The 11,737-nt window shown below is 50.2% G+C and overlaps 1 protein-coding gene across 2 annotated transcripts in view; it reads left to right on the top strand.

Annotated features, from left to right (window-relative positions):
* The window catches only part of LOC144168748 (glypican-5-like), a 157,758-nt gene that overhangs the window by 48,016 nt on the left and 98,005 nt on the right, over positions 1 to 11,737 (top strand). The window contains exon 2 of one of the 2 annotated variants that reach the window (XM_077697708.1): positions 408 to 578. The exons of the other annotated variant lie outside the window; for it this stretch is intronic. Coding sequence (XP_077553834.1) covers positions 408 to 578 — 171 coding nt within the window. The remainder of the gene's footprint in view (positions 1 to 407; positions 579 to 11,737) is intronic. 2 annotated transcript variants of the gene reach the window in all.

The following is an 11,737-nucleotide window of genomic DNA, read 5'->3' as shown; positions in this document are numbered from 1 at the left end:
TAAACGATGATACGGAAACTTGACTGTGTTCGGCAATGCTCACGTACAACAGCTTCGCGGTTCAAGTCCCAGAAAGAGAATCGCGTCGATTACAATCAAACCACCAGCACTGCACTGAAACCGTTACACTGTGCATGGTAGAGCGAAAAGAAAATGAATGCGAGATCCATTTCTGAGTGTTCAAAATTAGTGCGTCAACATCTCGTGCCTGTACCTCGCGAACTTGGGCGCGCACGGAAGCCCAACATGGCGCTTTTTCTCGCGTTGGCCGCTTCCCTCAATGCCCACCGATCTTGCGGCCGCCCTTTCACATCTGCGCTATCCTGTTCTTCCGCGCATCGTTCGCGCAGTAGAAGCGCTTGCAGTGACGCTCTCAGAGCCTTCCAGTGATGCCGTTTTGTTTGCAGGCGACTCGCTGACGCTGTGCCGCCTCCCCGCGTCGTCGTCGGGCACGTGCTGCACGCCGGCGACCGAGCGGCGACTGCGCGAGGCGGCCTGGGAACACTTCCGGTTGCGGCTGCGTGACTCCACGGCGCCGCTCAGGCGCTTCCTGGACGACAGCCTGGCGCTCTTCCGGGGTGAGCTCCTTGCCGCATGCGTGCATCCATTGCATCACGGTGCCCGCGAATAGTTTCTTTGCACGCCCGTACCTATATACTTAAAGGGGCCCTAAGCAGGGTTCGAAAGGTTGTTGTTTTACGTGCTAAACGTCCTGTCGCAAAAGTGGTTTAAAAGCGTTCAGATTTAGCCGAGTTATAGTTATATAGCCTGGAGCGCCTACCGCCTCCAAAGCACTGTGGAAGCGGCGAAGTCTCCGACCAGGCGCCCAACCAGAGAGATGCGCGCAGCCAATGGCTGCGCTCGGCGGTGCGTCACGCCTTTTCTTTCGCAGTCGACTACAGCTACTGCTGAGCGGTGCTCGTGGACGGTCGTTCCTCCTCGAACACTCCGTGCGACCGTGCTCCTCTCGTCGGCCGTGCTCGTCACTTCTAGAATAGCGGAAACGAGCTTTTGAAGGCCAGGAGGCCAGGTAGGGGGATCCCAAGCACAGCATGCTCGTTCACGACAGTAATTGAAGATTTCCACCGACGACTAGCGGCCAGCTTGCGCTTCTGCATGCGGCGCTGTCGCGGCGCAGAAAAGGCTTAGCATCGCCGCAGTTATTCAGTCACCGCGTTACGAACTCGAAGCCGCGCCGACGACGATTACCAACGGAATCTTTCGCTGCACTATCATCCCCTCTCACGCATTTATAAACTGATTTTCAGCAATAGTCCCGCTCTGGTGGGCGGGGGACAAGTTTTAGCTGCTGCGGTGTATCCGTATCGTGCATACACCGCAGAGTGGGCTCCTTGTCGACCGTGCTTGCCGCGGTCGCATGTGTAGCGGCGTTTCCGTCAATCTGCACAGACTCTCCGCGTTTTTCAGCGTTATTCATACCTCGTAAACGACTTGCTACACTACAAACTCAGCTAAGCTCGTGTGACAGATGGCGACGATCGACATTTTACGCCGTGCCGCTGGAGGAACCCGCACCCGCGTTTCCCCCAGAGCCGGGAACGCTGATTGGCTACGGCATTCGAGGGGCCTAGAAATAGCGGCGCCGTACTGTTCGGTGCGTCATAGAGGTTACATCAGAGCATTCTGCTGCACGTCAGAGCGCGGCAGTGTGGCGGCGAGGAAGCGGTAGTTATAAGCAAGGAAAGGAAGAATCTTCTTTGCGTGTTTGTGTGGCCCCTGCTTTGAGGTGTCGCATTGCCGCGAACCGTGCATTGGGCTTGTTTATTTATGCTTTGATTTTAGATGCGACGCATCTCCTTCACTCGCCTTGTCCCTCCGGCGTCGTCCGGCGTAGTGCGCATCACTCCCCCATTCTCCTCGCCGCGCCAGCTGCGCGTTAGCGCCGCTCTCACCGCAGCGCCATCTGCGTGTTAGCGCGCGCCGGCGCTCGCTCCGTCGCCGGGCCAGCTGTGCGTGGGTGCGGGTTAGCGCGCAGCTTGCGCTCGGTTAACACATGCGCATGCGCTGCTATGCGCTGCTCTCTCTCATTCCGCTGCATATAAACGCAGTAACTGCGCCGCTCCGCGCAGTCGTTCCGGCGCCGCTCCGCCGATGACATCCTCCGATGACCACTGACGATTTGAATGGAGACTAACAGGCCTGCTATCGCGATGGTCGTCGCAACCGTAACAAGCACCGGCCACCCCGATAAAAATTTACAATGGGGTAGTTGCGACGCATCGGGGGTTAACATGCTGCGTAAAATATGGACACACAACAACAATGGACACGCTAACATAACGGAAACGCAACGGAAACCCCGATGCGTCGCATCTACCCATGGTTCCCCTCGCGGGAAGATGGTGTAAATTTTGCAGAACGGCTGCGCCGGGCTGTGTTATCTGTGTTATCCGTGGGCAAAGTGAAGTGCGTGTTCTGATCTTTAGTTTTTATTCCGCATGTGTTATCTCCTTTTATAGGCAGACTGTTTCGAACTAACGTCACCAAGCCTAGAATAATCTTCTTTGATCTACAGGGTTCTGGATGTAATTCGACGGTTTGAGAAACACTCGCGCTGAGAGAATGCCCGCAGAGCAGACGCATTCGATTCGCCGACACTCGCTTGTGCTCGTGACTTTGTTGACTGTTGCATCACCGCCTGTGTATTTTTTTTAGTTGTTAAAGGAGCACAGTTCTCTCCAATAAAGTTGTTTTTCCTTCAAGACAAGTGCGTCATCTTTGGCTCCATGACAATATTTGGTATACGTTGTCGTGAAAGAGTACTCTAGCGATTGCGCGATGGAAATGACGTCTTTGGTAAGCCTCCTTAGGGACCGTTTAGGAGCAAAGAGAGACCCGAATAGAACCAGTATTGGTCATTTCCATGAGTGCAACTTAAGCGCAAAATTTTTTCACAGGGACGAGAAAGGGAACGACACAGGCGCTTACTATCAACTGAAAGGTTTAATGAAAACGAAACACATTTATACCCCCCCCCCCCCCCCCCCCCCAGACTGAACAACCCAGCACGTGTGCCCTTCGCACATGCGTGCGGCCGTACAAGAGAACCGCCCCATTCCCTTCCCTTTTCTCTTCTCCTTTCCCTCATCCTCTACCCCCTCTCCTTGAGAAGCTGCACTTCTTTATCTAAAATACTCAGTGACGGGTGACTTATGCAATCGGGACCCTTAATCCGGATATGGAAGGCTTCTGCAAGTTCCCTGGTGGCACGGTCTCTGTGCTTCAAAACTACTACCGTGTCCGTGAAGAGTGGCTGACAACGTGGCTGAAAACCGCATTTTGAACAGTCCTGCGCCAGGTGTGTGTAGGGCTTTCCTTTCAAAGAGGAATGATGCTCCCTCAGGCGTACATTAAGACAGCGGCCGGTCTGGCCGACGTACACCCGGCCACCCGGCTGGGTGGGGTGGCCGACGTACACCCGGCTGGGGGGGGGGGGGTATAAATGTATTTCGTTTTCATTAAAACTTTCAGTTGATAGTAAGCGCCTGTGTCGTTCCCTTTCTCGTCCCTGTGAAAAAATTTTGCGCTTAAGTTTCACTCATGGAAATTGCGAACCAACTAGCTCGTCCCTCCATTTTGCTTCAGTATTGGTCACACGAAGGCTGTTTTTATGAATCTTTTCCGCCCCGCAGTGCGTTTCCAGCCACATAGGTCACTGCACCGCAAGCGCGCTTGTATTAGGTTCGTCCCAGTCCGACCTCGAGACACCGGGGACTCGCATGGCATGCTGGGTTCCGGGCCTCAATAAGGACCCGTTGGTTGCACGTGTGACTAACATAAATAGTGGTTCAAACCGTTAATTTCAGTTGCAAGTGGCACCTTGTCTGCCTTATTCGTCTCTTGTGCGTTCTTTCGCGCCTTTAAACCGTTTTCACTGACCTTGTGGGTGTGATTGGTCACTTTGGAAACTCGATCGCGCACTAGCCCCGGATACATGGACCAGACGAGGGAGGGTCGAGTCGACTGGCGGGTTCAGCTACCTCCACCCCTTACGCGTATATATGAGCCCCGTCCAAAGAGTCGAGGCGAGGGGGCCGGGGGATTGCCGGAGAAGGAGCTACCGTATTTTTACGATTCTAACGTGCACCTTCTTCTGCGAAAAGCTAGCCTTAGAATTTGTGTGCGCGTTAAAATCGGGCTCAAAACCGAAACAGGTTCCAAATCGGCCAGCAACATTGTCATAGGCATGAGGTCCTCCCAAACTCCAACTCAATCCAATAAAACAATCCGCCAGTATCACGTGAGTGAATTTCGGCGCACTCATTCCTGAATGACATACCTCGGTCAGCTGTTACACATTTTTCTACCATTGCAATTAGCCTGTCACACGTAGAATTAGGAAGGTCAAGACACTAGAAATCGCAAACAGCTTCAATGTTCAAAATCGCAAATGGCAAGTTTACGGAGCACAATTAATATTTGGCTGCCACAGTTACACGCGCAAAATAAAATCTCCTTCTTCTAGGTAAGTAGTGTCATGTATTTTACATCTGCGCGGTAAAGCCGACGTCCAACTATGTTTTCGGATTTTCCTGCGCGAACCTACCCGCGCGGTATTCATTCCAACTCAACGCGCCCTCGTCGGGTCAATGTAAACGGGGCTACTGGGACCGACCCACACTTTACCCAGTGTGGCACCTTCAAAAAATCCTTTCCAAGGAGAGCTGGAGAAGAGACATGGCGCTCCTTGCAACGGCGGCCCCTCGACTGGAGAGGAGGACGGAGAAAAAGCTGCCTTTGTGCGCGCTGGTTCTCAAACAGGCCTTCCCGAAACTCTCCGCGTAGCGCATTTTAACGGCAGACCTGTTTAGGCCGACACAAGCCCGTCCGGCATAGACAGAACGTGAGTGCGTGCCTCGCGGCGACCGCCCGGCGTCGCATGAGGAGCTGCCGCCTTCGTCGTCGTGTAGCGACCGGCGCGCCGAACACGATAACGACGAGTCACCCCTCCCACTTCTCCACGCGTGGTGGTCTGCCGCGGCGAGGACGCGCTACAAGAGGGTTTGCCCTACGCCGTCGCAAGACGACGACCACTTCTACTGAATAAAACATACTTTGATGGTCTTTGCTTTACAGCGCCGTCCCAGACGCTTCGCAATGCTGGCTGCTCCTTCTCTCCCGGGATCCGCTGTCAGTAGGCCCCAGCTTCGGAGTTTTTTCCATTTTTTCTTGTTTGTTTAATGTTGGCATAACACCTAATGTTCACATGACATAATGTTCACATGACATAATGTTCACGTAACGAAATTGACATAACACTCGTGCTGAAATCGATTGAGATTTTGGGTGTGCTGCTCTGAAAAGTAACCGCACCTGCTCACCATGGCGGTGGAATTTAGTCTTGTTGTTCCTGCCTTTGGTTTCCCTCCATCTCAGGGAGCCCGCGTGTATTTGCGCAGATTGTCGGCACATTTATCGTCGTAGTTGCTGAATTGGTGCTTATGAAGCACCACAAAGGAAGTAATCGTTGTACGATGGCCAAAAAACCGGCCAGTGACGGCACGGACCGGCCACGGGCCAGCTGTCTAAAAAACCGGTCGCGCCGGTCCAAAACCGGGCAGCTGGTAACCCCATGCGAATTCTACCTATCGATCCGTGTATTTTACAAGCGACATGCTGCAACCACTAATAAGAAAGTAAAACAAGTTCGTGGTAACCATTTTATTTGCAAAGTTTACAAAATATTTACACGTTTGCAAAATATTTACACATACAACTGAAGCAACTATATTTACTCGCACTCTTTTAACTCTCAAGATATTTACAAAACAAAGCTACTTTACGAGACACAGGGCCTCTTGTCTTTCTTTGCATTTTCTCCTTAGTTCAGGCCCCGTAGCAAGAAATGAATTCTTGTGATGCAAAAAAAAATTGTTCCGTAGGCGTAGCAACCGGCTTAAGAGAAAACCTTCCGCATTTGTTTTCATTGCATGCATCGTTGGGACATTTGCAAGGAAGAACCTGCAAAAAAAAAAAGAAAAGCACGCTAACTAGTCATGACGGTGATGCGGGAGCACTCAAGTAACTGGGAGTATGTAGATTTCCATTGGAAGTATTGCATTTTCAATGTTTCATATGGCAAAGAATGGCTTACCCTGGGACACAGATCCGTCGCAAGCACTGGAGTGTAAATGCTGTCCGGACACTTTCGTGCCATCAAACTGGTTTAGCTGCTTAAACTCGCTGCTCCCTCCGATCCCAGAGCAGCCAGAAAGGCTGTCTGCATATGCCAAGAGGTTTTGAGCATCCTCCTCTAATGGGACGTCTCGCTGACAGTGAAGGAGGCCCGCCCGAAATATTTTACACGTGGGAGTGCTTCTTTCTTGTTCGATTTCGTAAACGACGATCTTGTGGAAGTCAACTGGCGGTATCGCATCACCCACTAATTCCGCAGTCTGGTACGAGACAGCGTTCTTGTTCTTTTCACACATTTCTCACGCATTTAACACCTTCTCAGTCTAGCCACCTTAGTACGGGCGTCGCAGCACGAGCATCGAACGTCTGCGCAAATGTTTTACCGATCTTCTGCCTGTGCGTGCGGAACAAGAAAATGGTACGCACAAACCGTTTGGTGGGCAATGAGCGGCTATGAGCGGGTAGCCAATGCATTGGGTTCCATGGGGGCTGGGGGTGGGGGGAACCTACGTTTAAACCCCAATTACACATTAAACGGGTACGTATTAGCGAGGTTGGACACACTTAATATGTATGTATGTATGTATGTATGTATGTATGTATGTATGTATGTATGTATGTATGTATGTATGTATGTATGTATGTATGTATGTATGTATGTATGTATGTATGTATGTATGTATCTATGTATGTATGTATGTATTTTTGTATGTGTAATGCGTGCGTGCGTGCGCGCACGCGCGCGCAGATAGTTGCGCGTACAAGAAACTCCGGCAATCGATTGGTAATTGGGAGACTTGTGAAATGTCCATGTTTTTAAAGAAGCCAAGCGCCGTTGCACTTTGGGCGCTTGCATGAACCGGGAGAAGGTGCGTACTCGAGACGTCCCCAAAAGCGCCGTCACACAGTTTCCCAGATTAATTATAAGGCAGTTATGGTAGGGCGAATCCCTAGTCTCCGTCACATCAAAATTAAACGACTCGGTAGCAGGTGTAATGAACTGGTGTAACCATAACTGCCTTATAATTAATCCTGCTAAAACTCATTATATGCTTTTTCATTCTAGCCATAAATATCTGCCTAATCCTCCAAGTCTGACAATTGGTCCTCATCAAATTACTGTATGCGAAGGCGTTACATTTTTGGGTGTAGTCGAGTCGATAGTAGCCTTAAATTCGCTTCCCACATCAACCACTTAAAAAAATGTTCATTCGGTATTCGCGCTCTTATAGAAGAAGCACGATCATTTATTTTTTCATTTAATGCACTGATGTCTCTATATTTTGCTTTTATTCAGAGTCACATTAGTTATGGAATCGCCGCATGGGGCAACACCTACCAATGTCACCTGTCATCCATTCGACATCTTCAAAATCGAGCTTTGCGTATTATCACCTCTAGCACGTTTCATTCAAATGCGTCGGTTCTGCTACATGAACATAACATCTTATGCGTACAGAAAATGGTTGTTATAATTTATCACTTCTGTTTTTCAAGTTGCCTAGTGCTCATTTGCCGATTAGTTCTATTGATTCGCCCTTTCTGCTTAACCCGACCTACCAGATTTGCCTTTAACCGGAATCTTCTATTGCCCCTTGTTAACTCCAATTATGGAAAGCGAACGTCACACATCGCTGCTGTTTCATTCTGGAATTCCTTACTACCAACTGTCAAATCCGCTACGCACTTTTCTTTTATAAGATCTATTAATTGGTTCCTTTTAACGTAACAAAAATATTCAGCACACAAGCGTGTTGCTCTCTATTTTACGTCCTGTGATTATCATTAATGTTACTGTGATTTGCATTGTTCCAATTATTTCCCCGCGCTTGCCCAAACCGTGTTAACTTTGTGGTCCCAACCCCGCCCCCCCTTTTTTTTTTGCTTCCTTTCGTTTTTGTTGTTTTGCTGTTTTTTTGCTGTCAATTGTTTGCTGTTTTGCTGTTTTTTTGCTGTTTTTTTTGCTGCTGTTGACAGTTTTTTTTTCGGTGTTCATCCCGTATCATTTTTTATCGTTCATCCCGGCCGATTAAGTTTGTTTATTTGTTTGTTTAGCTGACATTCACTGAACGCGTGTACCCTTGCAACGTTTTTTTTTGTATATTTTATTGGCGTTTTCTTTGTGAATTCTTAGGCATTTTTGTATAAATTAGATTTAAAGAGTTTTATTTGCTGCATTCACCTCTGCCGCTACCCTGCATATTGACTGCTTTCGTTGCATTCACTTATCGAGGGTCCTGTCGCAGCCCCTGGACTTTGGGACCCGTGTCTGCAAAACATAACCCCCTGCACCGGGAGCGGTAATTAAATGCCGGCATTTCGCGGCGACCACAGCGGCTTGACGTGCGCGAGCCTCGATCTTGTCCCGACGGAATGCCGACGGTGTGCGGCCAGGCGTGTCCGGCCGGCGGCCGACGGGGTCGTCGCCGAATGTCGGAATGAAGAGATAACAGCGGCGGCCGGAGCAAATCAAGAGGCGGCAGCGGGGCCCCGGCGGCCGCCGTTTCCTCGCACTGTGGGAAAAAAAGGTGTGCGCGCACGCGAGGACCGCATTCCGCGCAGTTCCTCTCCCCTGAGCCCTTCTAATCCGCGCGTTTATGTAGTTAAGCTGTCGGGGGCCGGTCGCCGACCTCCGCAGGCAGGCGGCGCCACTGCCGCCGACTCGTGGGGCCCGGTTCACCGGACCTCGTCTGGCCGGCGGAGGGCGGCCAGCTGATTTCATTTGACAGTACTGCAGGCCGATAACAATTCGTCAAATCTTCGCCATGACTGTTCTCGACCACATGCTATACTGAGTGTTGCCACCGACTATACGTTTGCGTGGGGGAGCCAGTTGATTACGGTGTGGTCCGGAACCCCTGCGGCCGTGTGCACAAGCGTCGCTCTGGTGGTTGCAAATGCCCAGCCTGCAATGCTTTCCGTGCCACCGTTGGGGCAGAAGTTCACCTGTTGAGGGCCTGCAGGACGAAGCTGTGGTCGAATGAGCCGTGCATAACAAGAGCCCCGCCGTGCTTCCGGCACGAACGGGATGCGCTGCAGACCGTCAGAGCTGGCGGGCTCGCCTACGGGTACAACTCCTTGCAAGGCGCCACTGCCCTGCACTAACCATGGGCGACGTTCTTCGGCCTCGGCCACTAGTTCGTGCCGGAGGAAGAGCGCGCACGGCTCGCGAGTGCCTTCCTGGACGGCGAACGGGATCGCGGCCGCGGCCGTTGAGTATTTTTCGAAGCCAGCTCTCGCAGTGGCATAGCTCGCCAGCTGTTCGCGAAACGGGAAGCTGGCTCTTGTGTGTGCACGGGAGGAACGCGCCCTTGCGAAACGCTCTCGATGGCACACACTTTCCGAGGGGCTTCGTAAATGTACGCGTAGGTGGCGCCTCTAAAGTCTTTGACCTTTAGAGGCGCACCTGTGGCCGTAGCCGCGTCTGTGTTTCTGCATATATCTTGTGCAGTTTTATGGTTTACATTCTTCAAGCGAAGCTTGTATTCATGAGAAGCGCCGTCGGTGGTTGCGTACGCCGAAACGCCTTGCGGCAAAGTCAACTTTGTGCACGAGCTCCGATGGCGGTGATGCCCTCGAAGTGTTTGGCACTCGAGGGATCGGCCAGGCACAACGTGTTGGCTATGCCCCTGGTGGAGCTTATAGACAGACTGTTCACCGTTCGCAGCTTGTTTGGTCGCTCGCTCTAAGCAGCCGCATGCTGTTCACTTTGCAGCGCGGTTCGATCCGCGGAAGAGCGGGCAGCCATTGAAACGCGTAAGCGTTCCCGACAATCGCACAAGAATGATACAATCATTTGCGTTCTGGTAAAGCTCGGCGAAATGAAAGGGTTTCGTATTCGTTGATCGATGGTTTTGCGCTTTCACTTCAATTGTTCCCTTTTGGTTTTGGCAAAAGTGTTTTCGTGTTTCGGTCATTGCGTTTCGATTTTGGTCGTTTTCACTTCGCGTGCACCCCTGTTTCCGGAGGTTCGTTCGTTTTTTCTTTTTGCCTGAAGAGGCGGTAATCGCGCTTGCAGTCTCTTCAACCCAGGCTACTACTGTAGTGACGGACAGCCAACAGGCCTGCCGGCGCTTCCAGGCCGGAGCGGCACACGCTGCGGCCCGCGCAATGCTACACACTAAACTTTCTTACACCCTTTTGGGCCGAAAAGGTGTAAGAATCTTGTCCCATGGCGAACACCTAAAAAAGATGTACGGATCAAAAAAGAGTGTTCTGTAAACACCCCAAGAAAAAGGTGTAAGGTTGCTCAACACCCTAAAATAAGGGTGTGGCCAGGGCAGCAGTTACGCGTGGCAATGTGAATCGGCGGAGCGCGCAGCATTCGACACAAACAGTCAGCACGCACATGCTACGCTTGGAACACAAATGAATTGAGCAAGAAAACCAACGGCATGCAAGCGGTACAGGGAGTGCATACTTACTCAGTAATAGATGTACTCTTCTTGCTCTTACATCCAGCAAAGGAAAGACCACCGATCGAGTCGGTGGGCTTGTCGCAAAAAACAGATATTTTAGCGCTAATTCGGAACTATGGATTTTACTATGAGAATATACAAATCAACACGCGGATTTGCAGAAACTTTTTAATCACGAGGTAGTTTCTATGTTCCATAACTTGTAGAATTTTATTAAATATCAACCAAATCGTCCCCGCCACCTCAACACCCTTCATAAAGGGCGTTCATTATTTCAACACCCTGTTTCGCAGAAGGGTATAAAGCTACAAATTAGGGTGTTTGAAACTAAGAAAATGAGCGTAAAGAAAAATGGTGTAAGGAACGGCCACGTCAACTAAGAAAGAAAGGTGAAGAGACCTCCAATTTTGGAGGCATTTTGTACCTGTTTACACGGGTGGACTGAACATTTTCTACAAGCGGGGGGTGTTTTGTACCACACGATGTTTAAAGCAATATGAATTGGCATAATTTATTACCGGTGAAGCTGTTTAAGCTGGAGCTAGTTTCGGTGGCGTTAGCAAAAAAATACAAATAAAAAGAACTGCGGCACCTGTAAAGGGTGCACCACCGCAGATAGGGTATTATAACGTCCGGTTAAACTTCGCCTCACCCCTCAGTAGTCGTCCTAGCTTAGTAAGAATATTGCAAGGCTTAACTAACATAACAAAACTTAGCAACACCGGAAGAAACTACGTCGGCCCCCCGCTCGCTGTTCTTTTTTTTTTTGCAACTGAACACGTATTTCACACCGTTTCAACAACCTACAGAAATCCAAGCGGGTTGCAGTCGGTAAACACCCTTTTCGCCACACTACTACAGTCTTTTTAATTTTGAAGTTTTAAGTTAGTGTGTCACGTGCCAAAGCTAAACTTGGTGCATGAGGTGCACCGCATATGGAAACAAGCGATCATGCATACCAGCAATTATTTTTTTTCTGCGTTTGAAACTTTCTTGCGAGTAGAGGAGTATACGAGGGGGTGTCTTCTTCTTTACAGTGCTGTTATGCATCCAAGCATGGCCTTATTCAATGAACAGCTGAACACCTTTTTCACTCCCTTCCAACACCCTAAGAAAAACCAATAGTGTTGAAGTTGATCAACACCTTTTTTTCACAACAAAAA

Source organism: Haemaphysalis longicornis, unplaced genomic scaffold, assembly GCF_048455015.1.
Source record: "Haemaphysalis longicornis isolate Haplotype H1 unplaced genomic scaffold, Haemaphysalis longicornis Haplotype H1 scaffold_2, whole genome shotgun sequence".
Lineage (NCBI taxonomy): Eukaryota > Metazoa > Arthropoda > Arachnida > Ixodida > Ixodidae > Haemaphysalis > Haemaphysalis longicornis.
Note: the sequence above shows the minus strand (reverse complement) of the source record. Positions and strands in the feature narration are given on the sequence as shown.